This window comes from Strigops habroptila, chromosome 5 (assembly GCF_004027225.2).
Source record: "Strigops habroptila isolate Jane chromosome 5, bStrHab1.2.pri, whole genome shotgun sequence".
Taxonomy (NCBI): Eukaryota; Metazoa; Chordata; class Aves; order Psittaciformes; family Psittacidae; genus Strigops; species Strigops habroptila.
In genome coordinates, this window is record NC_044281.2 from 20,543,118 (window position 1) to 20,568,889 (window position 25,772).

At 42.7% G+C, this 25,772-nt stretch overlaps 3 protein-coding genes across 16 annotated transcripts in view; 1 reads left to right on the forward strand and 2 right to left on the reverse strand.

Annotated features, from left to right (window-relative positions):
* UBR3 (ubiquitin protein ligase E3 component n-recognin 3) overlaps positions 1–9,615 on the reverse strand; it is a 112,357-nt gene extending 102,742 nt beyond the window's left edge. For 4 of the 7 annotated variants that reach the window (XM_030486051.1, XM_030486049.1, XM_030486048.1 and 1 more), the window contains exon 1: positions 8,560–9,083. In XM_030486051.1, coding sequence (XP_030341911.1) covers positions 8,560–9,005 — 446 coding nt within the window. In that variant the 5' untranslated portion in view covers positions 9,006–9,083. Of the gene's footprint in view, positions 1–1,843; positions 2,661–8,559; positions 9,085–9,400 lie in introns of those variants that run through there. The other 3 variants (XM_030486052.1, XM_030486050.1, XM_030486054.1) reach the window with 3 other exon arrangements.
* Positions 9,220–15,536, forward strand: METTL5 (methyltransferase like 5). Of its 2 annotated transcripts, none has more exons than XM_030486076.1 (8): positions 9,220–9,596; positions 11,088–11,209; positions 11,931–12,045; positions 12,486–12,667; positions 13,056–13,138; positions 13,423–13,474; positions 14,196–14,245; positions 15,236–15,354. In XM_030486076.1, exons 2-8 carry the CDS (start codon positions 11,101–11,103, stop codon positions 15,287–15,289), a joined length of 645 nt encoding a protein of 214 aa, XP_030341936.1. In that variant the 5' UTR covers positions 9,220–9,596; positions 11,088–11,100; the 3' UTR covers positions 15,290–15,354. The 2 variants fall into 2 exon arrangements, with proteins under 2 accessions (XP_030341936.1, XP_030341935.1); XM_030486075.2 differs by lacking the exon at positions 9,220–9,596 and adding an exon at positions 10,456–10,693 and having other exon boundaries at positions 15,236–15,536.
* SSB (small RNA binding exonuclease protection factor La) overlaps positions 15,005–25,772 on the reverse strand; it is a 31,948-nt gene continuing 21,180 nt past the window's right edge. Inside the window, exons 1-13 of one of the 7 annotated variants that reach the window (XM_030486061.1) lie at positions 25,229–25,478; positions 22,498–22,531; positions 20,671–20,747; positions 19,134–19,237; positions 18,789–18,963; positions 18,526–18,633; positions 18,325–18,425; positions 18,002–18,073; positions 17,875–17,917; positions 17,031–17,171; positions 16,470–16,653; positions 16,166–16,297; positions 15,005–15,470 (exon numbers count right to left, since the gene is read on the reverse strand). In XM_030486061.1, the coding sequence (XP_030341921.1) occupies positions 15,376–15,470; positions 16,166–16,297; positions 16,470–16,653; positions 17,031–17,171; positions 17,875–17,917; positions 18,002–18,073; positions 18,325–18,425; positions 18,526–18,633; positions 18,789–18,963; positions 19,134–19,237; positions 20,671–20,736 (1,221 nt within the window). In that variant the 5' untranslated portion in view covers positions 20,737–20,747; positions 22,498–22,531; positions 25,229–25,478 and the 3' untranslated portion in view covers positions 15,005–15,375. Of the gene's footprint in view, positions 15,471–16,165; positions 16,298–16,469; positions 16,654–17,030; positions 17,172–17,874; positions 17,918–18,001; positions 18,074–18,324; positions 18,426–18,525; positions 18,634–18,788; positions 18,964–19,133; positions 19,238–20,670; positions 20,748–22,497; positions 24,489–25,228; positions 25,479–25,772 lie in introns of those variants that run through there. The other 6 variants (XM_030486066.2, XM_030486063.2, XM_030486059.1 and 3 more) reach the window with 6 other exon arrangements.

Sequence of the window (25,772 nt, forward strand, 5' to 3'; positions counted from 1 at the left end):
CAAAATGAGCAAACTTGTAAATAAGAATTCAAAACACACTTTAAAAATAGTACACATTTTGTCCCCACTGTAAAACCAACATGCTAATACTATTCTTACATACACCGAATCTACAAAATAGATGCAAGATGCAAAATAGTTTTGGAGTGCTACAGTTGTCTCTCAGAGCTCGTCAACTGATTTTTCATTCTTTATGTACTGGTAAAGAGTGTTTAAATGTTTTTTTCCTGCTTTTGCAGTTCACATATATAAACTAAATCTTAATGCAGAACAAAATATAACTTGCATAATCAGCATTAGAAAATTATCTGGATGAAAAAAGGCTTTGATATATTGTAGCCTTGCTTTATGTAAATCCACTGCCTCTAACAACAAACACAATGGTAACTGAAAAAACGCAGAGAAATAAACTAACTGCTCCTCTGAAACTGAAGTTTTCCATGTTTCCACCACACTCCCTAGTAATTACATTTCAATAATTGAATTCCTTTCACCTACAGAACAGACTTCCAAAAGTGAATGAAGGCCTGAGGAATGAGAACTCTTCTGCTCTTTATGAAAGATGCAAGCTACAGAGGAGTTGAGACAAAACTGAATGCTTGCATTTCTGCTATTAGGGACTCCAACAAGACGCAAAGCCAACTGGAAAGATGTCAGTCTAACCCTTCTAACCAGGAAATCTCCAAAGTAAAGGCACTAAAGTCAAAAGTTAAGGACAATCAAACATAGCAGAGGAATTAATGGCTTCAAGGGTGGAAAAAAAAAAACCCAACAAATCAAACAAACAAAAAACAGCACCACAAAAGCAAACAAAACAACAACAAAAAAGTCAGAACTTTAAAGGACGTCTTTCCAGGCTTCATGACAAAACTGTTTGGCCAGGTTAGGAGGCTAGAAATCACAGGTGAGACTTGGAAATTATTCCAAACCTTGCAGAACAGCAGGAAGAGTGGTAGCGAGTCACCAGAAGTTCGCTTGGTGCTCAGTGCTACATCAAGCACCCTTCAGCAAAGGAAGCTCTCCAGTTCAAAGAAAAAGCAGACAAAGCAGCTCTGCAGAAGAGCATTTCTATTATTCTTTGTTAGTCCTCAGATGGAAACATCTTGTATAGCAGATAAAACTACAGTGAGTTTCATTAGTATACAAGTACCCACTATCAATCAGAAACAGTAGATTTGGCAGCTTCAAGCATAAGATCTTAGAAATACAGTGAGAATGAGAAGGAATGGACTTCTGAGTAGCAATCTTCATTAAGGCTGGCATTAAAACAGCTCACAATACCTAAAGGATTTTTTTTTCCAAATACGGAGCTAAAGATAGAGAAATAAAGATACAATGCATCTAGTTCTGGATGCTTAACTTCGTAACTTTTAGGATCTGATTTTTCAGCATTCTTAAGCTTACACAGCATTTACAAAGGAGAATTCACAGCTGACTTCAAAAATAGGTCTGAGAGAAGCAGATCAGCAAATAGAGTATCTGGCCCTGAGCCCTCATCAGAGCCATCTTTGCTTGACCCCGACTCTTCCCAAACCATTAGCTCACATGCAGCCTCCCTGTGCAGTTGCTTTCAGAGTCCCACCAATTTCATCTTCTATTTGAATAGCAACAATTAAGTTTCCAAAATAGTTAACAAAAATATTCTCTGGCTAAGAAAATTTTCCCAAGAAAATTTAAACAGGTCAAACATACGACACGTATTATTTTGACCCAAATACTTCATCTAACAAAGTTCAAAGTGACTGCAGAGTGCTAGACAAATGTAAAAACCACCTTAATTTCACCAGGATTTGAGTAAGATGTGTGGATTTTAATAAAAACTATCAACTTCAGTTGAAGATACCACTTTGGTTGGGCCTCCAACAGACATGGTAGTGTGCATGTAGTTTGCAGTTTTCTTGGAAAGGGTAGTGTCCATGTGCTTTATGCCAGAGCCATTACCACTACGAGTGCTGTGCGGAAACGAAGAGATGCATCCTGATGAAGGCAAGAAAGTTCATTATATAGTCCTTGTTATTGTAACACCGCAAAGGGCTCTGTTACTTCAATGTAAAGAAAATACATCATATTTTCAAAGCTTACTAACAGAACCCTCTATACAGGAGGGCACCTAGGCATACTACTACTTAAAATCACCTGCAGTTGTCAGATACCGTTCCAGGATTTTTTTTAAATATGAAATTCCTGATATTCTGCAAGTTACAAGGAAGAATGGCCTGAACTCTGAATCAAACTATATTAATTGTCATCAAGAAAGATCTAAGAGACAAAAGTTCTTTGGGAATGTATTCCCCAAACATACACCCTACATCACGTTTATTGTGTTGCCAACAGATCCATCGACAGCCCCGCGTAGATCAGATATGTACCAGATAAATAACACTCCACCCTGACACTGCAAACTTAGAACCCTGGACAGCTGGTAGTTTCACAAAAGGGATAAAAGGAGTTTAAGAAGTTGGTGGGATCAAAGCAAAGGAACTGAAAATCAACACTAGTTAGCCCAAATCTAAACAAGACTGTTTCCAGAGATCTCCGAAACACCAGTTCTTCTTAAGTTGAATACATACCAAGGTACATTACAAAGCAATAGACAAGTCATACAATAAATAAGCCAACTTCAGACAAGGCAAGAAGCAGTCATACCTTGTGAGCTCGATTTTAACAGTACTGTTCTGCTCTTCAAACCAGACTGGCCCTACCCGCAAAAGCTTTGGAGTAGAACTACCATTTAAGTTTGTTCAGTGACTAACGCGGCTAGAGTTAAAGCTTCTAAATGTTTAAACTTATGTGTATCACTTAAGTATACTGATATGTTTGAGTATCTTACTGATGCCTTTGAAACCAGTGCACATTATGCTTCAGCATGTATATAGTACATGGCGTCTCGTCAGGCCACAGCTCTAAAAGCAGTAATACAAAATTATCACTTGGCTGTCAACCATTTGGAAAACATCACAGTGACTAATGTAGAGGCTGATGTAGCCCTAATTAGAGACATTAAGAGAAATCAAGACAGGCAGGTTTGTGCGCTGACTGTATGCAATGATGGAGTCAATCAACACTGCAATCTGCAATCTTTTCTGCTTTCCAAGGATAAGACTTAACAGGAAGCTCTGCGAAAACTATTGAATGCTACTGTAGAATCCTAAGCAGCAATACAAAATATTGAGCCTTCAGCATTGGGGAAGCGGGGAGGAGGGCAGAAAGAACCAATTATTTATAGATGCATGGTAACCGTGGTTCTTTGAAATGCTGATGTCAGTGTGAAACCTGGTATGAATTCCTGTACCTTGTATGTAGACCAGATACTAGAGTTTTTGTTCTGAAGAGTCGCACTCACCAAAAGTACATGACCACGTACTTTATATTCAGACTCATGCCAAGCTAACAGGCAGTACAGCTCAGACTTCCCTGTTAGCCCAAAGGACTTCAAAAGCAGAGAAGCTGCATGAAGCTGACAGAGATCCTACTGAACACCATTTGTACCAACCCAACAATCCTGAAAAAATCCAGGATATTTTTATGTACTCATAATGTTCAGAGGCTAAACTCCTTGACAATGGCTAGGGTCTTAGCCTCTTGATAAAGCATCCGTTTCAGAAAATTCTTGAGGCTGCATTACCAAATCTAGCATAGGACCTGAAGAACTAAAACCTTCTTGTCTACTGCTAAAGAATACAACTGATAGTCACACTAGAAGGGACAACCTTGAAGCAGCAACATACTATATGTATGCTAAACAGGTGACTCGCTGTTGCAAGACAGCCCATAAAATAACCACATAATCTACCTAATGCCAGTGAAACAGTTATTACCTGCATGCCTCAGAAGCCAGCTGTGAGCAGATCTGATTTTTCTGATCCTAAGTGGATCACAGCTGCTGCAATCCAAGATGCTAAAGAAACCTTGCCTGATGAACAAGCACAGAATCCATCCAGAGGTAACCATTAATAGCTTTCTCAACAGCAAGCTTGCTTTTTTATTGTCACTCTATTTGTTGAAGTTCTCTCAAGTCTGGAGTATGAAAAGGGTCCTTTACTCTTACTTAGCAACAGAAAGTAAAAGAAGTAAGAGTATATTCTTCATAGCTTCCAGACAGCGAGGCCATTTCTATTGAAATGAGTCTCTGAAAAGGGGTAAAATAAGGAATTGACTGAGAATGAGGGGAAGAAAGATATGGAGACAGAGTAGCAAAGGTCATCAATACTAGGTATCTACTGTCCAAAATTTAAATTTAAACTAAATCTGTTCAATAATACTTACTGGGTGCAAGCATTTTAATGCATTGAAAAAACAGAGCCAATTCTAAATAAACTGAAGCAGAAAAAAAGAAGCAGCCCAGAAACTAAGAATATACTTCTCATACTTGTTGGCAGTGAGAGGAGGCAAAGAGAATTTCCCAGCCTTTTCATAAGAGGGGGGAGAAGAGTGTCTGATACAGTGTGTAGCTCAGAGAGGATGTCCGTGTAACCTACACTGATGTACACTCTAAGACACAGAGCTAAATGGAAAGCTAAGTATGGATCTTCAGAGGTAGGCCTGCAGAAAGCTTATAGCTAGGAACCTGGCAGTGCTTTTGAACACGAGGCATACAACGTCCATTTGTAACAGTTACCTTTCTATAACTGTAGGTTTTGGTACTTCATACATGCCTACTGATACAAAAAATGGCCCACTGTCGCAAGTGGAAATTGATAATTTCTTAGACCCTTCGATAAAAGTCGTAAGAGAAGGTAACACACTTTGTCAATGAAGCCATTGGTTGCCATAACTACCAACAAATGCACAGGAAACATCGATGCAAAGCCTGTTTAATGAAATTCTTAACCTGGCTTTTTGCCTTTCAGGATATGCAACCCTTGATGGAGATATTATTCTCTTTGTACTGTAATGCAGCACTAAAACATCTGCTTCCCACATGATTAATTTAACAAATAAGTCAACACACAGCAAGGCATACTCAGAAACTGGACACGGGGGAATGAAATAGCCAAAGCGCAGAGGCTCTCTAGTGTATCAGGTTATTGTCTACAGACTTAAAGGGGAACCTGAACAAGCCAGCCACAGAAACAAGACGGCACTTATCAGTAACAGATTACTGACTATTTATACTCTTATTATAATCACATGGCATATTGCCTGCTTCCAGCTTATTTTCTAAACTATCAAGTTTCATTATAACACAATATCATCTACCAACCAAAAAATACTCCAGTCCGAATTTTCCCCTGTCTAACTGCATGGTTGTTTTTTTTCCTATAACAGATGAACTCACCAGCTGAACTATGAGCATATGTCTACTCTAAATGCTTTAGAACTGAAGATTTTGCCTTCTTTGGAACATTATTAATTATCTCTGATGGAGCTGCAAAATTTCATTTGCCTATGGCTAGATACCATATGGGAGATGACTACAAACTATCTTCTACTGATGTATCACTGGATCTTAAAATCTATTAAACCTTGCCGCAGCTAGGGTTTTTAATACTTTGACAAGCAGCTACATTTACAAACTTGGATATTTTCTGAAGTCTAAATTACATGCTAGTAGATCAGACCAACTGCAATTAACTTAATCATCAAAACCACTGAAATTTGCATGAGGATTTTTAGGTTCAAAAGTGGGACAATTTGATTTTTCCAAAACAAATGAGAATTACACAAGGTGCCTAAAGCAAATCCGCATCCATCCATTACACTATATTCCAGCTTCCTTATATAAAGGCATAAGAAATGAAAAATTAACACCCAGTTATCTCTAAAAAGTAAATTATAGATTTAATTAGTAGTAAGAGATTAACACACACATATTTCTACCTCAGACCAAACCATCTCTAGATTTACATTAGCCACCCTAAAGGAAATGAGAAGATATTCCAAATGGTAAACTGGAAAGATTTCCTTCACAGCAGATCAGTTAACTAAGACTCCATCAGAAGCATTCTTTGAAATGCACCAAATAAAAAAACTCAGAACATGGAGACCAGATAACAAGAACCAACAGAAACAAACTACTACTACTATAATATCCATATACAGTATCTACACAGAATTTTAGCTGAGCAGGCAGATGACAGATAAAGTTCATAAGTAGGCTACACATTTGATTCCCTTGCTATTAATAGAAACTTAGGCTGTGGTGGCCAAGGTTATATTGGGCTAGACAAACTCCAGTTTCCTGGATCTGCCATGAAGGCCTCCTAACTTTAACATTTAAAGCATTACCTTTCTAAACATGCAATTGATTTATATACACAGAGTTAAATCAGTTTATCTAAACATGCTGTATTGAAGCAATTCAAGCGAACAGGCAAAACTGTGTGCTTGCACGCATCAATGTTTTTACATTGGTTTATGCTTCACTTTGTCTTGCACAGCAAACAAGGCTTCTAGTTCACCTAATTGCGCTGGCTTAATACCAATTCTTTAGATAAGGAGAGACCTCATGTTGAGTACAGGCATGCCATATATACTGTCATGTATTGTTCTCCTCTATGTCCACAAGGACTGGAAAATCTACCACTCAACTTGAGAATGTTGTTTCTGAACGGGTACTACGGAATTCTGTATCCAGGAATTATCAAACCTCCTGAAGGGACCTACCTCACACTCAAGACTATTTACTTTCAAATTCTACTATTAAGAAAATATTCTTACTCCCTCAGGGTTTGCATCTGTTTTCACTGCAAATTTAACAGTTCTTTTTATTTCTTCTTTCTTCAAGGAAAAAAACCTGTTTAAAATAGGAAAAGGCCATTGTGAAAGCTATACATTCTTAAAGCAGTATCAGAAGTCATTTTAATATTTACCTAAAATAGATCAATTTGTCTGTGCTCTATTAAAATCCTACCACTAAGAGGAGCCCTAAATCTATCCCACACTGAGCACTGAAGAAGTGACATGAATTTTTCTTCTTACTTCTCAAGATCAAGGGGAACTGTTACTTCAGTGATATTTAAGAAAGCAAAATCACCAGAAGTTGAGCAAGAACTGATAAAGAAGGAATCACTTCAGGAGCAGGCCCTTGAAACCACTGAAGATCAATGAAAACAAAAGGGGAAAAATACTTCCATTGGAGGGAGTCTACCACTAAGAAAAGATTCCGCCAAAAAGTTAAAATGAATAAATGATGAAACAGATAGTAAGAGAAACAAAAGGATGTTAAAAAAAAAAAAAACCAAACAACAAACCAAACAGAAACTAAGAATGAAGCCACCTCAAGGCATAGAACAGGAGAATGTGACTATAGACAAAAACAATCAGAACCAAGAACAACCTTCAAGCAACAGAAAAAGGCAAATCAGTGTAATCTCTAAGTAGAAATGCAAAAAGAGAAGGAATCTTAAGCAAAGAGTAATACAGAATTATACATTTTAAATGTTAAAAACATTAAAAGAACTGAGGAAAATGTTTTAATATTTCTGTATCTTCCTAGTGTTTTCTGCTAGATGTACCACAACTCAATGTTTATGAGGAAGAGCTGAGACGGCTCTTGCAAGACCATGCCATCTCACCCAGGCTAAGACAATCAAGACAGACTATTCTAGAAAGCTAGTCAGAAGAGAAGCCTCGTTCAAGCACACCAGACTGCCTTTTGGTGAAGTCTTCAGCTCTCTGGTGAACAAACAAGAACGGGTTGTTCCAAAAAGACATCCAGTTGAGAAATTTGAAGTTTACTGGCTATGTATCATCTCCACCTAGTAACTGGTTGACTGCTCTTTCCTTTTACCATTGACTACAAAGGGAACAAAGAAGGATAGAGTGAGGAACCCCAACTCCTTTCTTCTGACCATGTACTTCAGTCTTGCCTCCAGTAGGTCTGCATGCTTACAGAATATGAAGGACATTCGACTTTTGCAAAATCCTGCCATGCTTACCCATCAAAGAGTTAATGAATTCCTTGGTTTAAAGCTGGTAATAGTGAAAACAGAAGGAAAGATGAACCTGTGTGTTTTCCTACTGTAGGAGAGAGCCATTTTTGTGTGTTTTCCTACTGTAGGAAAACACACAAAAATGGCTCTCTCTTACTCAATCTGTTAATTTCGGCGTATTTGCTCACATAAGGTCCAAAAGTATCTGAACACACCTCATGGTTAGCTGTGCTAGGTGAAAGCAGCTAGCTGGAAGCTGACAGGTACTGCCTTACCAACTTCCATGCACCCTGCCTTACCAACTTCCCTGAAGGCAGGCACTGGTGCAAGGGCAACTAGATTTTCATAAGCCTCCTAAAAAAAGAAAAAAAAGCCCTAGCATACCAACAAAGGAGGAAGCCACTTCTCCGGACCGCCGCCGGGCTGGCGGCCGGGAAGGCAGGGCTGACCCCCCGCCCGGCCCAGCCCGGGCGCCGTTTCCACAGAGCCTCCTCCGACCTGCAGCCAGGGAGGGAGGAGAGAGGCGACCCAGGCGGAAGCAGGTGCCCCACTTACCGCCCTCGCCCGGCGCGCAGGGAGGCAGCGGGCAGCCGCCGGGCTCGGGACACACCTCTGCCGCCCCGCGGGGCCGCCCCCGCCGGCAGGTGCCCGCCCGCCCGCCCCGCCGAGGCCGCCCGGCGCTCACCCGGCCTCCCGCATGACGTTGCTGTCGCCGCAGTCGCAGGCGCCCCCCGCCTGGCTCCGGAACATGTTGTAGTCGTGCCCGGCGTGCTCGCCCTGGTGGAAGCACTCGGCGCACAGGCTCATGCAGGGCGAGATCCCGCACGTCCGGCACCGGTAGGCCACGAAGTTGGCCGTCCACACCAGGCCGCACAGCGTGGCCGGGTCGTAGGCCCGCACGGCTTGCACGAAGCTGTCCCACGGCTCCCCGCCCGACAGCAGGCAGCGGCACCACTCCAGCGCCTCTGCCGCCGCCTCGCCGCCGCCCGGGCCCGCCGCAGGGGCCAGCACCCGCTCCAGCAGCCCCCGCAGCTCGCCCACCGCCGCCGTGCCGCTCTCGCCGCCCAGCGCCGTCTTCAGCCGCGCCGCCGTCGCCCGCTTATCCCGGCCACTGGCGCCGGCCCCCGCCATGATGGGAAACTGAGGAGCCGTTACGGCTGCGCCGGGCTCCCGGCTCTGAGGCTCCCCCCGCCGCCCTCTCTCCCCTCCCAGCGGCGCCTCCCTCTCGCGATAGCCGCGGAACCGGCGCCCTCCCCACCCGCTCCCTCCTCCTGACACTGCCTCTCCCCTCCCCTGACATTACCCCTCCTCTTCCTCTGCCCTCCACGCTGGCCCGCGCCGCCCTGTCAGCGCGCAGGTGCGCAGCCCGCGCCGCCGCCCCACAAAATGTCGGCTCCCACCGGCCCGAAACTTGCTTCCAGGACGAGGGGCGCGCCGCCGGCCATCGCGGCCCCGGCCGCGTTCAGCGCGGAGGGCTCGCCTGGCGCGGCCGGCGCCCCCGACAGGAGCAGAGTTCGTTTGGTTACCGAGCCGCTCCCCGAGCGAAGGCATCGCGGCACCGTCGGTGTGAATGGGCGGCGGGGTCCCGCCGGGCTGAGGCGGCGGCGGCTCTGAGGGCACGGAGGGGTACTGCTCCCTTCAGCTGCCCCGCCAGAGCCAGCAGAGCACAGCTGGCTTCGGCAGTAGTTCCGTGCCTGGGTGACCGCAGCCCCATGCTCTCAGGTACTGGAGCGCGTCTGCACGCTCCAACCGGGAGAGAGCGTGTGTGGATGCGAGTTACCGTAGCTTATAAACTGACCGGCAGTTTTAAACCTCGATAAAAAGCTTTCCGGCTGTGTAATGGAAAACCTTAACAGAGAAAATCTGTCCCTAAAAGAAACCTTTTTATCTGGCAGCAACAGACCTCCAAGTCCCCAAGACAGCCTCCCTCTGCTGGCTTTGCTGCTCTGTTCCCTACAACCATCCATCTTCTGGTCATCTAGTCTCTGGGGAGACCTTATTGCAGCCTTTCAGTTCTTAGAAGAGACTTATAAGAAAGATGGGGAGAGACTTTTCAGCAGGGCCTGTTGCGATAGGACGAGGGGCAATTGTTTTAAAGAGGAGAGATTCAGGCTGGGCTTGAGGAAAAAAATATTTGCAATGAAGGTGGTAGAACACTGGCACAGGTTGCCCAGGGAGGTGGTGGATGCCCCATCCCTGGAGACATTTAGGGCCAGGCTGGATGTGTTTCTGGGCAACCTGATCTGGTTGAAGGTGTCCCTGCTGATTGCAGGGGGGTTGGACTACATGACCTTTAGAGATCCTTTCCAACCCAAACTGATCTATGATTGTATGACTTGTGCTGAGGTTCCTTAAGGGCAGGGAATACGGGGCAGTATGTCTCTCCCTCCGGGATTACAGGAAGGAAAGCATGAGAAAACTATGTAAACCTGTTTCTTTTCTCTCGGTGATCGTCCTGTCCCCAGGGGAGGCGGAAGCCTGTTTCGGTGCTTTCTGTCCCTACCTGCCCCCACCGGCTGGAGCGCTGGGGAGGTGCGGGAGGACAGGCCCGGCAGAGCGGGCTTGCACAGACACCGAGCAGCGGTGACACGTCGGGCTGGCATAAAATGTGTCATGTCTGTGACACACGATAGTCAACGCCGACGTTTGTTAATTACAAAAAGGGAAAGTTCTGCAGCTCTCCGTTCCCGCACCAACCCGGAAAGGGGCGGGCGCTCCGCGGCGGAAGTGCGCGGCTGCGCTCGGCCCGGCCCCTCAGCCCGCCCCGCCGGGGCCGCGGGGAGTGGCGGCGGCATGAAGCGGTGGCCCGTGCGGTGCAGGTGTGTGCGGGCCCTCGGCTTCGCGGCCGCGGAGAGCGCTCTATCGGGGGAGCGGCCGGTGCGGTTGGTCCCTGGGGCTGGGTTGCTGCTCCGCCCAGGGCTGGGCGCCGCTCTCGGCGGCGGGCGGGGCCTGTCGGTGAGAGCAGAGCCCGGGACGAGGCGGGCGCGGGAGGAGCAGGGTACCGGCGGTGCGTGAGGAGAGGGGCTGCCGCGGTCCAGACCGGCCTCGCGTTAGCGGCGCCTGTCTCTGTCGTGGGTGGGATCCATGGCAACAGCTGCGGGAAAACACCTGGGAGATGCTGAGGAGTACACCGGGATGTGAAGTGTAAAATAACTCGAGACAACATGTACTTCATTTATAGTATTGTAACTGATTGCACATTGTTTTCTGTAGGTAAACTACAAACATGAAGAAATTAAAGCTTAAAGAACTGGAAAGCTGTCTTCAGCAAGTTGATACTTTTGAAAATCCAAAACTACTCCTTGAACAGTATCCAACAAGACCTCATATCGCAGGTAGAGGTTACCCTACAGCACTGTCACCTCTTTGGCTAGTTCTCATCAGCACTGAAAAAACAGAAAAAAAAATAGGAAAAATAAAATAGGAAGGAAAAAAAAATGTTTCTACTGCATTATCTCCTTTGAACCCTTTAGACTAAAAGTAGATGAGAAATTCAGCAGAAATGTTAATTATTTTTTAATGACCTATTAGCCTTTCTTTATTAGAAGTATACTGCTAATGTACAATCCAAAAATCAAGTTAAATGGATTTAAAATATAATGTTGTGATAGAAACATCTTAATTGTGATAGAAACATCCTAATTGGTAAATGAGGAAGCCAAAATGGACATTTCATGACACACAAAACCCAGTGAAAGTGTATATACTCAGACACTCATCTGTACCTTAGTTGTGGGATTTTATCCCAACATTTCACCTCCTTCTATTGGTATACCCCAAACAAATTGAGAGTCATGTTTCCCACAGACAATAATCACAGCTCTGTGTGTAATGTCTCCACCAAAGATTTGGAGTTCTATAACTTGTCAAAATGTTTTTAACTTGTTTTCACATATAAATTATAAAGATAATTACAGGCAATGAGAACATTGGTTTAATTTTGCATGACAAGAAACCTTTAGTTCAGACTTCTCTGAAGGCGGTAGATTTTCTTGGTTAATCAGATGCATATTTGATATTACTGATCCGTGTGTTGGTTTTGTTTGTTTTTCCCAGCATGTATGCTGTATACAATTCACAATACTTTTGATGATATTGAAAACAAAACAGTTGCAGACTTAGGATGTGGTTGCGGCATGCTCAGCATTGGAAGTGCAATGTTAGGAGCAGGGTAAGTATTTAATACTAAGTTCTGGCAGTGTTTTTTTTCTCGTATAGAAGAGTAAAAAGTAAGAGTAGAACGTAGTAATGCTGGACTAAACTCATTTTAGGTATCATACCTGGTGCATAATGAGGCTATTTAATCTGTTTAGACAGTCAATAACCATTCAAATAGTGGAAGAGATGGACAGTTTCCAAGAATTTGGAAGTCATAATGTTAGCTTTCCCCTGAAGCACTAAATGAACACATGAAACTTCCTTCACAAACTTGAAAAAGATATTTCGGAAAGGGCAAAAGAGCTACTCACATTTTCATCAGAACTGAATTTATAGTGCCTAGGTAAAGCAAATTGTGTACTCAGATCCCTTTCAAAACTTTACTACAGAGTTTAGAATTTAAACACCATTTTAGTTTGCAGGGGACTAATATGTCACACTTTTTTTTAATAGGTTTAGTGTGGGGTTTGACATCGATGCAGATGCACTGGAAATATTTAATAGTAATATTGAAGACTTTGAGCTCACAAACATCAACATGGTTCAGTGTGATGTCTGTTCTTTATCTGACAGCATGTCAGAGACTTTCGACACAGTTATTATGAACCCTCCGTTTGGTACCAAGCATAATAAAGGTTCGTAATTCTGAAAGTCATTATTAGGAATGAAATAGCAAGGGAGACACTTAGTGAAACATCTCCCTTCTTATTACAGTTAGCTATTGTAATTACCTAGACTTTTGTTGATCGGGAATCAGTTTCCCAAGTACAGATTAAAAACTTCAATGTTGTAACTAACAACTGCTGGGTTTGAAATAAACAATACCAGCTATTTCATATCCCTGTCATTGTTCTGTTTCACTAAAGCAATTGGGTTTTAGAAATACTTTCTGTACCTTAATGTATTCAGTACTGTTTCTCAAATAGCGGTTACTCCAGAAAAAATAGAAGCATGAAGCAGATCTTTAAATCGTCTAGCTTAAGTTTGCATTTAACAATTTTAATAATTTCATCAATCTTTTAGGAATTGATATGATTTTTCTGAAAACTGCATTACAGATGGCAAAAACAGCTGTATATTCCCTTCACAAAACTTCAACACGGCAGGTAAGTCAGTCCTCCATTTTAGTAGGGCAAGCATAGCCAGGCAAGGATGTTGTCTATAGCTTCACTGATTTGTTCACACCTTTATGGGGTGTGAAACTTGTTTTGGAAATACTAATCATGCCAAATATCTGATCTCACATACATCAAGATAAGTATGTGACCTAATGTTTCAGCTTGAAAAACAAAAGCACGGGAGTCTTCTTGGGTAAGTATAAGGGTGTAGATGTTTATAAATAGTATAAAAATGTGCTTTTAAATTTAGCTGTATCTATTTTCTATTGTAGCATATCCAAAAGAAAGCAGATGAATGGGAAGTGAAGATGGAAGTCATAGCAGGTAAGATTAATTCATTGTTAAACACCCCCTCCCTGCCCAACCCATTATGGTGGGGGCTAATGTATTAACAGCCTGATGTAAATTTGGATTTGTGACTGAAAATTACATAAGTCTTATTTTAAGCAGTTCTTTTGTGGAGGTTTTGGGTTTGGGGTGGGGGTTTTTTGTTTGTTTGGGCTCAGCAGGAGTTGGTTGGTGGTTTTTAAATACTTGCTGCCTGGTTAGAATACAAGCAGGCACTTAATAATAATAAAAGTTCTGAGGAATATGTATTCTGTGCAGAATTAGAATTGGATTTCTTCCTAGGCTAGATTTTGTCTTCAAGGAGAGGTTACCTACCTTCCTTCTTCCAGGAGGAGATTGTTGCTGAATAACAAAGGCAAAGTGCAGGTTAGCTCTCACACAAAAAAACATCCTGTCCTAAGTACTTTTCTGATGGTGCAAGTATCTTCCCGATACTTAAGTCACCAGCTGGATGTTTTATATAGTCACACAACTTGAGACATGGAAGTTGCACAAGTGCTTGAAACACAACTGCATTTCAGCCATCCACTTACTGTCTGATGTGGTTGGCTTAAATGTTCAGTCATAGTGTCAGTCAGAGCTCGACACAGTTACGTAGTGAGGGGCAACAGGCACAGGTAATAGAACATGGGTGTACGGTGTAAGTCAACTGACTAATATTCATTCTAGTGTAACATATTCTTTGTACTGTTCACAGAACTTAGATATGACCTACCAGCATCATACAAGTTCCATAAGAAGAAATCCGTAAGTATAAAACCTAATGTAACTGAGAAAATGTTTTGTACAAGTCAAACAAATTCTACTTAAGGACATAGAAGTTTTAGGGCCATACATACTGGATGAGAAATGCTCACAGCACTCGAGAGATGTTCACAATGATGGCATCAAGTTCCATTGCTATTACTACATTTTGTAGTTGAACAGAGAAAAGAATCATTGTAACGCAAGTCAAAGCTGTACGCAAAAATTACAGCTGGCACTGCAACTAGATGTGAAAAAGCTACAGGTAGCCTACTTAACTTTTGAGTTATTTGCTTGATTGTATCTGCAGCTGGAACTTAGTCTGAAGTAATGAAGGCCAGAGTAACTAGGATTTTACAGCTGTAGCATTATTTCAGTACTCTCTGCTCTCTACTGCAAACAGCTACAGCCTGTGAAATCCCCCATAGAACCACCTTAGAGGGGGGGCAGGAGGAAGCTGTGCACTTCATCCCACAACACCATCTAGGCAGGATGATGGAGTAGGGAAGCTTAACCCCACAGGCAAGTTCCTGGGAGAGGACTGCTGGCCTAGATGTGTATCCCATTACCACAGGGGAATTAGAGAGAATCCTGGAGTAGACCAAGTAAGATTTTAAGACTGTTAGGTATGTTGAGTAGGAAAGACAAGTTTTACTCAGTTGTATCTATTGTCTTGGTGACTGATGGAAATGATGGAAGTCTGTCCTTCACTTTGCTACCTCACAGGTACAGCTTTATACTACATTAACATCCAGGCTTCAGTAGTAAGCAGTTTTAAGTTCTGAATTTATTGGCAGCTGCTATTTAACATAACCGCAATATTACAAAGTCCAGAACCTTTTACATTTGAATGAGGTGCCAGAGAAATTGAGGGGATCTGACAGTATAAACAAAACTGTAAGTTTTCCAGGGTGGTATGTTAAGAGTAAGCATGCTTCTTAAAACAGAAAAAAAGCTGTAACCCAACAAAATGAAGCTTTCCTCTCATTGTAGGTTGACATTGAAGTGGATTTCATTAGATTTTCTGCCAAGAAACTCCCGAACTGAGGCATGTCTTTAAAACCTATTGAAAATGGAACAATAAAACAATGATTTTTTTTTTTTTTTTTAAACATTTTATTATTTTAGTATTACTAATCTCCTCCTCCATTTTCTGTTTTCAATTGTTTTGGTGCAGGTTCTTCTTTTTCCATTTCCTCTAGTGGTCTCTTCTTGGGACTTGCTGGTTCTGCAAGATTGAATATGTAGTCATTTATGGTAAAGGAAAGCATTTCAGTATTGCCTGAAATCTTCTGGAAAAACCAAATCCTTCCTACCATATAACTTCAAGGATGAGTCCTAGTTTATTGACTAGCCACTGCTATGCTAGAAGGCTTACTTACTACTGTGACTTACAGCTTTTAGATGTTCTAAAGCACCAACTTTAAAGAGCTTCTTCCCTGCAGGAGAGGAGGTAAGATGAAGGAATACAACAGAAGTAGGTATCCCTGGGTTTTGCTTAAGCAGGTGCCATATCTAATGAACAAAAGCTTAGCTCTTCCTCTTCTCCAAGCTAAATACCAATATGCAGAACTATTAGTCTTCTCATAGCCTCAAGGGAAAAAGAAAAATCACCACTCAAGCACTGGCTCTGTACAGCTGTGCCATGTCGCTGACAACCACCATCTTTCAATGCAGAATGCTTTGAACAGCCATGCAGTACAGCCCTGGCTATCTAGTAATTTTTTAATATGCTTTTTGGGCAGTTCTGGAAGGAATCAAGCACAAGACCCTTATCTTTAGATAATTTACTGATGCTGACAAGAGGGCAGAAATACTGCAATGTAGGGCCAAATCTGAAACACTTCTAAAAAACATGAATACTTCTCCAGAAGGTAGCTCCATATACTAAAGAAGCGGCTTGCAGTGCACAGGATGACATACCTGTTTTATTATCATCTTCACCACCTTCTTCTTCATTATCAAACTTGATTTTCTTGCCCTGAAACTGTACTTTTCCTTTGTGTGCACCTTGAGGTGTCTTTCCACCTCTTCCTTTTCCTTTAGTTTTGCGTCCTGTAGGGAGGGAAGATGTCAGGAACTTTGTACAGTTTGTCTTTTAACTGGCAAGGTCAAAAGAAAGCTTTACAGTTAAGCTGTGTTTAGTATGTATTCACTATTTACAGTTACTTTCACCACAGTGCCACTTCTAGGACATTATAAATGCTTAAACCAATAAAAGAAGGACCTTTTGTTTTCTGTTTCAGCAATTCTTGCTGGTCTTCCAATAATTTTTTCAGAGCTTCTTTCTCTGCATCTCCTTCTAGCACTTCCCATGTAACATCCTTGTTCCGAAGCTGTAAGTTTCCATTATGTGCTGCTTTGGCTTTTTCCAGAGCTTCTTTTGCAATATCCTTAAATAGGATAATTCCCTTAAAAAGAAGAACAGCATTAGCATTTGAATCTTACTGCAAAAACATTCAGCTAGAATGATGAACAACGCATCCCGTTAGGTAGCTCAGCAAGTTCATTACTCTTGCAGGATGTAAAATGTCCAGACTGAAGCGAAACCCTCAGACTGTCCTAACAAACATTCTCAGTCTCAGTTTCGACCTTATCAACTGAGAAGGCTAGAAACTTTATCTGTTCTTTTGAAAGAATTTAAGGGAGTAATTCAGTTCTCTAAATACTCTGCGATTCCACAAGCCAAACAATTCCTTACTTGATTATGTAAGAGAACAAGCATTTAATAATTCAGTTTAAAACTTTAATACAGAGATCTTAACTCCTTGTCTAAGATTCTACTGACCTCCTTTGCACCTCTGACAAAGTGTATCCATTTGATTTCTCCGTGATTGGAAAATACATCATGGAGGTCTTCTCTGCATGTCTGATCATCTAGATCACCATAAAACTTCAAAAGACATCCTGTCTTCTCTTCCAGAGACTTCTAAATGAAATAAAACCCCCACATTTTTGTTGAAGAGTCAAGCCTGAATATTCATTTCCTCCTCCCCCTCCCCCCAATCCTAACACTATTAACACTTGGTAGTCATGAATAAGCAATTGAAGTCGGCCCCCGTTAGCACCATCAGTAACCCAAGTGTTCTTGCTATATAGCTTATTAATGCTGATGTCAAAGTCTTGCATGGTGTATCTTGCCTCCTTCTTTATAGTTTTTTAAATTTTCTTTGCTTACCCTGACACATTTAAAGAGTTACACTCTAAATTCTACAAAACCGTTTTTTGAAGGCTGACATCTCAGGTTGAAAATCTATATAAAACTGATTAAATCCTTACTCGATCCTTTAAATACCCCAGGAGAACTGTCATCTCGGTGGTGCATTTAGCATCACTTCTCAACAGGTAAATGTGCCTAATAATTTAAATTCAGGATATGATCCTTTAAACAAAATTAGTCATTTGAAAGTAAGTTTAAATACTATGACAACACAAAGTCTCACTGTAAGTTAGTTGGAAAAGCTGAACTTTCTAGGAAGTGCTCTGTATTACAGAATTTCAAATGGTTAATATTGAATGTCAGCTTTACAAAATGCTGCTGCAGGAGCATGTTTGTTATGTGTGGCTTGAAAAATCCATACAACAGCAAGCATTGCAGAGTTTTCAAGTACAGAGATTTAAGAAGCCCATACCATTTCAGCATCTGCTGCTTGTTTCTGTTTTTCTTCTTTTTCCCTGTAGAAAGGTTAAATTAGTTAAGAGTTGTTTCAAGTGTGGCCAGGTGAGCAAAACCAGGCATTTCAATTGATAATGACTTACTGTTTAGCTCTTGCTTTAGCTTCTACTTTGTATTGTTTTCTTTCTTCATTCTTCTTTGTACAATACTCCTCCCTGCAACAGAATACATGCTAAGTTAACACCACTTAAAGTATTCCATTATAATTACTTTGTAAGGCAGCAGTACCCAAGAAGTTGTTGAGATTTATCTGTCAGAGCTGAGATGCTAGTCTCCAAAAGATACAGCTATCAATACCTGTACAACAGTGCAGAAACTTTAACTTCTCTGGTCAAGCCATTCATTCATTCTTGTCTAAATCCACCCCTGACCATTATTAGTTCGTACATTAGTTAAGTGGACTTACTTGAAAAGTATTATCAGCTCTGTGTCTTTGTACTTTTGGTTTGGGATCTCTGTGAACTTCTTAGCAGATTCAACACTATCAAAAACTGCAAATATTGAGCCCTGTTAAATGGTAAGAGATATTCAGCGTTAGAGCAATTGAACAAAATGTTGTCCAGGGAGGATCCCTGCCCCAGGGCTAAATGTTCATTGCAAAAGCTACCTTAAATGTTTTCTGCAATGTCCTCCTCATTTGAATGTTTTCAACTGGACCTTTATCCTCAAGCCATTCTTTGATATCATCAAGAGTTGCATCTAGTGGGAAGCCTTTCTGCAAGAGAGCAACAAGCTTCAATTATATGCAACAAGCTGACACTAAGTCAGAAATGATAACATATCTTGTGTGAGTTAATGCAGGCTTTCCTTAGACGGTTTCCAATCAAAGTCATGCAGAATGGCACAGAGCCAAGGAAGAAGTTTACTTACAACATATACAGATCTGTTTCTAATTGCAGCCTTATACTGGTCATTTAACTCGGGAAGGGGTTTGTTTGGAGATCTTCTGATTTTCATTTTGTCTTCACTTATTTCCATTAAACCAGTCTTGGATTTTCTTAATGCTTCTACAATAACACTAAAATCTGTTGAAAGGTGACTTAACCTATAATGAGTAAGCAGACACAGGTTATTACAAATACACTGGCAAACCTGAAGCCAAATGTTAAAACAGCCACAGGAGTTGTACATGCAGACCAGGGACATTTGGTCCCAAATATAGATAAGTAGCTGAAAGTTACCCTTCCATCCAGACTAATTGTACTTTGTTTTTACCTGTTGAATTTGATCATTACTTCTAAAGGCACCCAGCCATCATCTAGTTTGATCTGTTCCTTCAGGAATTTGTCTCTTGGTAGATTGTGATTGCCAAAATAGTACTGAAAAAAAAAAAAGGGGGGAGGGAAAGTAGGGAGAGAGATTTTTCTTTAAATATTCAGTCTTAAAACCTCATTTTCATCTGACACCTCACTGCAGTGGATTGAGACACACCGAAATGAATTAATCTGAGCAATTAGAAATTCCAAAATTATCACTTCCTGGTTTAACGTGATACTTTCCAAAAGTCAGCTGCAACACATAAGCTGTCAAAAAAACCCAGTGCTTCATCCAATAGGGCTCATGAGGCAAAGTAGATTGCGGTTTTGTTTAGGAAAGGCATAAAGCTTGTTTTGTTAACATAATTACTCCTCAACCAGATCAAGCTCTGCAGAGTCAATAGTAAAATTTTTCACCAAGAGATTCAGGTTTAGTCCTTATCTAAGGAATCTATAAGCAAGAATATTGTATTTGCCATACTGAAAAATCATACTCGTATACTAGAGTTTCTAGGTATCAGCCAGGAAAAAAAGATTTAAAAAAATGGTTTTATTTTAATTTACTCTGTTCTTGTTTGGTCATGTCCAGCATGGGAAGACAATTCTGTACAAGACAGACAAGTTAATCAGATTCTTTTGCTTACTGGCAGTCATTTAACTAGGGTCAGACACTTGAAGCCATAGGGTAAATCAGAGCGTTTCCACCAGTATCATTGTGCTTTAAAAAGTCAGTTTAAGCTGTACAACAATACCTTTCCCTCTAGTATACCTCAAACTCACATTACCACAAGTCTAGCTCTGTCAGCTATTTTTCCTCAATCTCTACCTTGGGGATTCTGCATAAATAATGGCTGAAGCTCCATATGCTAATGGGGATTCACATGCAGCTACATTTTTGTCCTTCAGGAAAAAAAGTTTTGTTCTAAATGTCATTTTAAGTTATATGCTCAGTTTTCCATTGTAGGGTAACCCTTCAAACCTCTACAGCAAGAAATAGTTAATCTAAAGTAGGCACATAAGTTTAGTTGTAATTTGTAGCAATAAATTACAAAGCCCTAAATTGTAATACCAACTTATGCGATGTGCTCATATTTTGACCAGCAGAGATTCCCAAGTAGGAGGATTCCCCCAGCTCCCCAAATTAAATCATACAGAATTAAAATGCATCTTCTTATTTGCATAGATAGAATAACCCCAGTGAACATAGTAATAAATTGTTTAATGATACATTCACTTGCTATAGCACCTAAAATGCCAATAAGTTAAACACTTGTGTTTTTAAATGGCAGTCTTGCATAACTTCCAACTTAGTCTACAATTATGAATTACCTTACAGTACTAAATACTTGTCATAGACCCATGACAGACATTTATAAAGAGCTGAAGATTCAAATCTAACTCCCTATGAAGTTAACTTCCCGTTAGCCAAGTCCCTACCAATGAATGTCTCAAAAACTACACCTCAGTCCAGATCCCAAACAATAAATTGAACTTACCTCGATTTGCTGACAGATTTTGTTTTCCAAAGTGGACATGTTTTCACCATCTCCATTTTCAGCCATTTTCACCAGCTCTGTAGAAAAGAACATAGAACAAAGGCACTAAGTATTGAATAGTACTTTCTACAGACTTATCTTCGTAGTGCTGCATTTCACTGCAGCCTCATCTAAAGATAACAGACAAGTTCTTTAGCCATACATTTATGCTTGTGAGCCAACTTTAAACATGACTGCAGAACTCCAAGGGGAAACTATGAAACAAGAAAGTAAAATACTTTGGTTGCTAAGGCAGCATTTGGCGTCCTACGTTCAATTTAAGTGAAGAAACAGGTGGATACTTTTTCTAGGCACAGATCCTCAGTTGGTACCTAACAGCAACAAACCTGAGAGCCAACATTTGTTCTTTAAGTCAAATCCAGCCTTTCATCACTAGGCAAAACATCAATAACCATTTGTTTAATATTCCTAAATAGATATAACTAGAAACTTTTCTGAAGTTTCAGCCTCCTAATATTTGAAACTTACTGGAAAAAGGAATGAAAATATCTGTGTTTACTACTACATCCTAAAGATGTCTAGTTCTCTGCTTTACAAACTTACCTTCACTGCAGTTCTCCCTGAACACTGAATCAAGCACCTTTGCTAAGAGGTAAGATGTTTTACCATTAGAGTAACTTCTTCCCTAAACTGGCATTAAGCATATAATCCCAGTACGTCACAGTCACTACATGCACTAGAAGGTTGGCAAGAGAGCAGCTACTGGCCAGAAAGTTAATTGGGATCAGAAAACGTCTGTCTAGATAGAGAAGAGTAGTGTGTGAAGAGTAATCCTTGAGGAACAAATGCAGCTTTATAAAAAGCTGTCAGAAATTGGTTTGACTTCAGTTTTAAACTGAAGCATAGACTTCTTTCTCCCTTTGGGCACTATCACACTGGTTAAATCCAGCTACAGAAGTTGGAGCAGTTTGATGGCCCTCGGTTACCCCAGTTCACAGATCATTAGGACTACTGGTGAAAATGTGTTTGCATTCATGTCTCGCATTGGAAGATTTAGTTACACACATTCTGCTCTTCTGCTACTTGTAGGACAGCAACATCTTTCAGAGCATCAAGATGACTGACAAAGCAGCAGGGAAAACTGCCCTGAGACTCCCTTATCACAGGAAATTATGTTCTTCCTCAGAACACCCACGTGGCAGCCCCATCTTCTTACTTGAGTAGTTTAATTCATTGTTCAGCCTACTGCAATCTGCAGTATTCCCATTTCCTCCTCTTCCTGATCTGGAGGCTACATTGCATCCTTTGGCTTGCTTGTAGTTCTTTTTAATCTAGGCACTTATAGCCTTAAAATCTGCATCCCCATCTCCACTGCTGGACTTCCACCAGTATCTGACGCTGTGGCACTCTCTAAACCATGATTTCCACAAGTATTACTTGACAGCTGTGCTCAGACTATGATCCACTTGTCTACAAAGCAATTCACAAGAATCCAGGCCACAGTACAGAAGCTGACAGTTGCAGTTCCTTCAGAGATGTCACCCATTAGCCACCCTGACACTGACTCAGTTCAGTGTGTTCATTCAGGTGTTGGCACTATCTTAACACTCCCCTGTGATGCTGTCCCCAACACCTGAACTGTGAGAGAAACCAGTGTTCTATTTTATACTATATCTAATTTGGTGTCATTTAATGGCAGTCGATTGAGTAGTCTCAGCTTTTTCCATTGGATCAGCTAATTGACCGCACTCCTTGTGTGCTGCTGTAACACCTGACCCCACACAAGAAAGGGAAGAACAGTTCCATTAGATTAAATTTATCACTGACCTGATTCAGCTGGTAGAAAACACTGGTGGTGGAGCTGGGCAGGGAGCACAAGAGAAGAAAAAAACCAGTCAGAACCTTTCTGTGGCAGCAAGCAGTTATAGTGGGTTAGGTTTGACATTAAACTATATCCTCAGGGTCAAAAATGGCAGCTGTGTGCATCTTCATGAGATGTAAGTCATTGCAGAGTCTCTTCTCCAGGCATGGCAAACTTTTTTAGGCATTAGGCAACATATTTAAGTGAACCATGGTCTTATGGGTGCTTTTCACAGTACAGCTCAATTAATGTGTAAGAAGACATACAAATTTACTAAGAGATGTGAAAGTTTTGCTCTTTTGCATATTCTGAGGAAAACAAATTTGTATTTTAGTCACATATCCCTTTTTAAGAAAAATGCATTAACAATATGTTCTGGAATCTAGAACAGAGACACTCTGCTGGTGCACACTGAAACACAGACTGAGCTGAAAAAAGGAATCTTCCCTCTCCACCGTGGTGTTCAGCCAGTCTCAGCGCACTGCTGAGAGTGAGCTGAGTGGAGACAGCTGCTTTGTACTCTTCTGCAGCGTGAAATACAGACCAGCATCCCAAGAGGATGTCTCTGCTTGCTCCTTCCATGGTCTTTGCTCTTTTACCTGTCATACCAAGTGGTCTGTTAATTTCTTGGAGCAAGTTCTCCTTTAAATGGAAGTTGTTAAAATAAAACTTGGGGCCTTTTGGCTGCATGCTGCCTCATCACCAGCAGTTCCACCCCAGTTAATGGGGTCAGGATCATGCAGAGGCAGCACATCTGTGATAGTATAGTTACAAGAGAATCCGTTCATAAACCTGTTGACTTTGCTTTGGTTTTGTCATTTAGACAGACCTGCTCTCCCTCAATCTGTGCAGGGTAACCTGGCTCTTCCAGCCTCGCCAAAAACCACACCAGTCTGAAATATGCTGGATACCCAAGAAGCCATTAAGAAATGCCAAGATAATAGTGCTGTGAAGCATAATGGAACAACATAGGCTTATATCTTCACCTAATTTCTGCCACCTAAACTCCTTCAGCCTTGTTATATCCTTGAATGCCACCTTTCTTGCACTTCCCCAGCTCTCTCAGTGCAGCGCCTGTCCATCCACCTCACTCCAGGTACCAAAATGCCCAGAACCAGCAACTCGCTTTCCACATAATAAGGCTCAGCTCCACTGCTAAGAAGAGATGCCAAACAAAGCCTGTCCTTGGCAGTATTTTCAAGGTAAACCCAAACTGCAGGAGTGTAAAACAGCACAAGGCCTGGCACAAGCCCTTCATATTAAGTCTAATACTGGGAAAAGTTTTTCTAAAAAGCACCCATTTGGCTGCAGTTAACAAACTGAAGGCACGACTGAGAAAGACTTAAGCTTGCCATAAGTGTGATCAGTTCAGACACTGATCGAGCTCTAACCTATTTAAAATAAAAGCAGAAGCAGCCTTCTAATTTAAAGGAACCTCTAGTCTTGCTGCACATGCTCACTTCAGGCTCTTTAGCCCAGTCATTTGGCACAAGCTAGTCTTCTGGATCCAGCTTCCAGATCAATAGCTTTCGGTTGCTGTGCAGCAACAAGGACTGATAAGAAGCTGCCTCCATTGACGAACAGGCACAGTCTGAACACACAAAATCCTACATAAGATTTTATTACAAGTGCTTTCTTAGACCACCCTGACTTGTTCCTTCCATGTGCCAACAGTCTGCACCAGTACCACTCCAGATGAGAACAAGTTAGACCAATGCAAGTAGGCACGGGATTTAAATTACGGATGGAAAGTGACCGTAGTCAAGCCCTGTAACTGGAACAATTTGATGCCACATTGTATTAGCTAAATCATCCCAAAAGAATTCCCCCGTGGATTTTAATCTTACCAGCCACTTATGTTTCAAGGTCTGGACAAGGCCTAGTTGCAGGCTAACTACTTTCACCATTACTGTAATAGAATGAAAGACTCAATAAAAAAAAGAAGAAAAGAAAACGGTTCCCCACTAAAGTAACACGGATCTGTTACTCATGCCATGTGGTGTGCAGGAACCTGCGTGTAAAAGGCCTGAGCCTTCCGACCAGATTCTTGTATCAAAATGCAGCTTTTTATTCACGAGGAGGATTAACTGCCACCACTCGTTATCACACGTTACTTTCAGGGTTGATTTTTTGAGTGGAATCAGTGCAATACAATAAGGAGTTTCTTATAAGAAGTATTTCAGTGACAGAACGCCGGCTCCTGAGCCTTACGGCTGTTTGTTCCCGGACGCTTCCGCACTGCCCCAGGGACCACAGATCCCGCTCCACACCCCCTCGGGCCCCGTGTCCGCGGTTCCCGCCCTGCGGACGCCCGGGCCTGGCCGCAGTGCCGGCGCTGCCCTCAGCCCACTCGGCCCCGCGGCGGGGCAGCACAGCTCGCTCCCCGCCGCGCTTCGGAGCCAGCGGCGAACCGCCCGCAGCCGAGCGCCGCGCGAACCGCTTCCGGCGAGAGGCCACCGCGGCGCCGGCAGCCCCTTGTCCCCGCCGCGCCTCAGCCCGAGCCCGGGGAGGAGGAGCTGCACGTGCTCCCCGCTCCAGCAGCGCGCGCCTGCCCGCCCGCCTCCCGCCCCGGCCACCGCTCCCCCGCTGGGCCCCGCCACCCGCCGCGGAGCCCGCCCTGCCCCGGAGCGGCGCGGCCGGAGGATCCCCGCAGGGGCCAGGCCGGGCCCGGCGGAGCGCAGCCGCCGCAGCACATACCCACTGCAGCTCGCACCCGACGCGCACGCAGCTCCGCTCCGCCGCTTTAAAGGCCGCAGTCGGCGCCGCGCGGCCCAGCAGCCCCCGCGGCACCGCCCGCCCGCCCCTCACGTGGCCGCCGATTCCGGGGCGGGTCCAGGCCGCTGCCGCGAGGCGCCCGGTCGCGGTTGTTGGCGGCGTGAGGGAGCGCAGCGGGAAGGGCTGGTGCGGAGAGCGCGGTGCCTCGCCCGCGCCGAGCGGCCGCAGCGCCTGCAGCGCCTGCCCGCGCCTGCGGGGACCCGTTCATAGGCTTCTGCGCGGCTAACGGGAAAAGTAACTGAGGAGCTTGCGTTTGGACACTGCTGCCATGTTTGCGTTTATTAACGTTACAAACATTTACCTAAGTACTGTGTGTAGCCATTTACAGTGCTACAAATGCGGGGATCACACAAGTAAACATTGTAATAAATAGTACTGACTTAAAAGTGGATTTGACTTCTCTATTAGGTAACTTACAGTTTACAAGTGAAACAGTAAAAGTGTCTACCATAACACAGGTCCAATA

Bases quoted from the DNA above. Each gene is read 5' to 3' on its own strand.
- METTL5 (XM_030486076.1), top strand. From the start codon at position 11,101: ATGAAGAAATTAAAGCTTAAAGAACTGGAAAGCTGTCTTCAGCAAGTT. The intron at 13,139-13,422 runs GTAAGTCAGTCC...TTTCTATTGTAG, and splicing joins ACAAAACTTCAACACGGCAG to CATATCCAAAAGAAAGCAGA. The intron at 14,246-15,235 runs GTAAGTATAAAA...CTCTCATTGTAG, and splicing joins AGTTCCATAAGAAGAAATCC to GTTGACATTGAAGTGGATTT.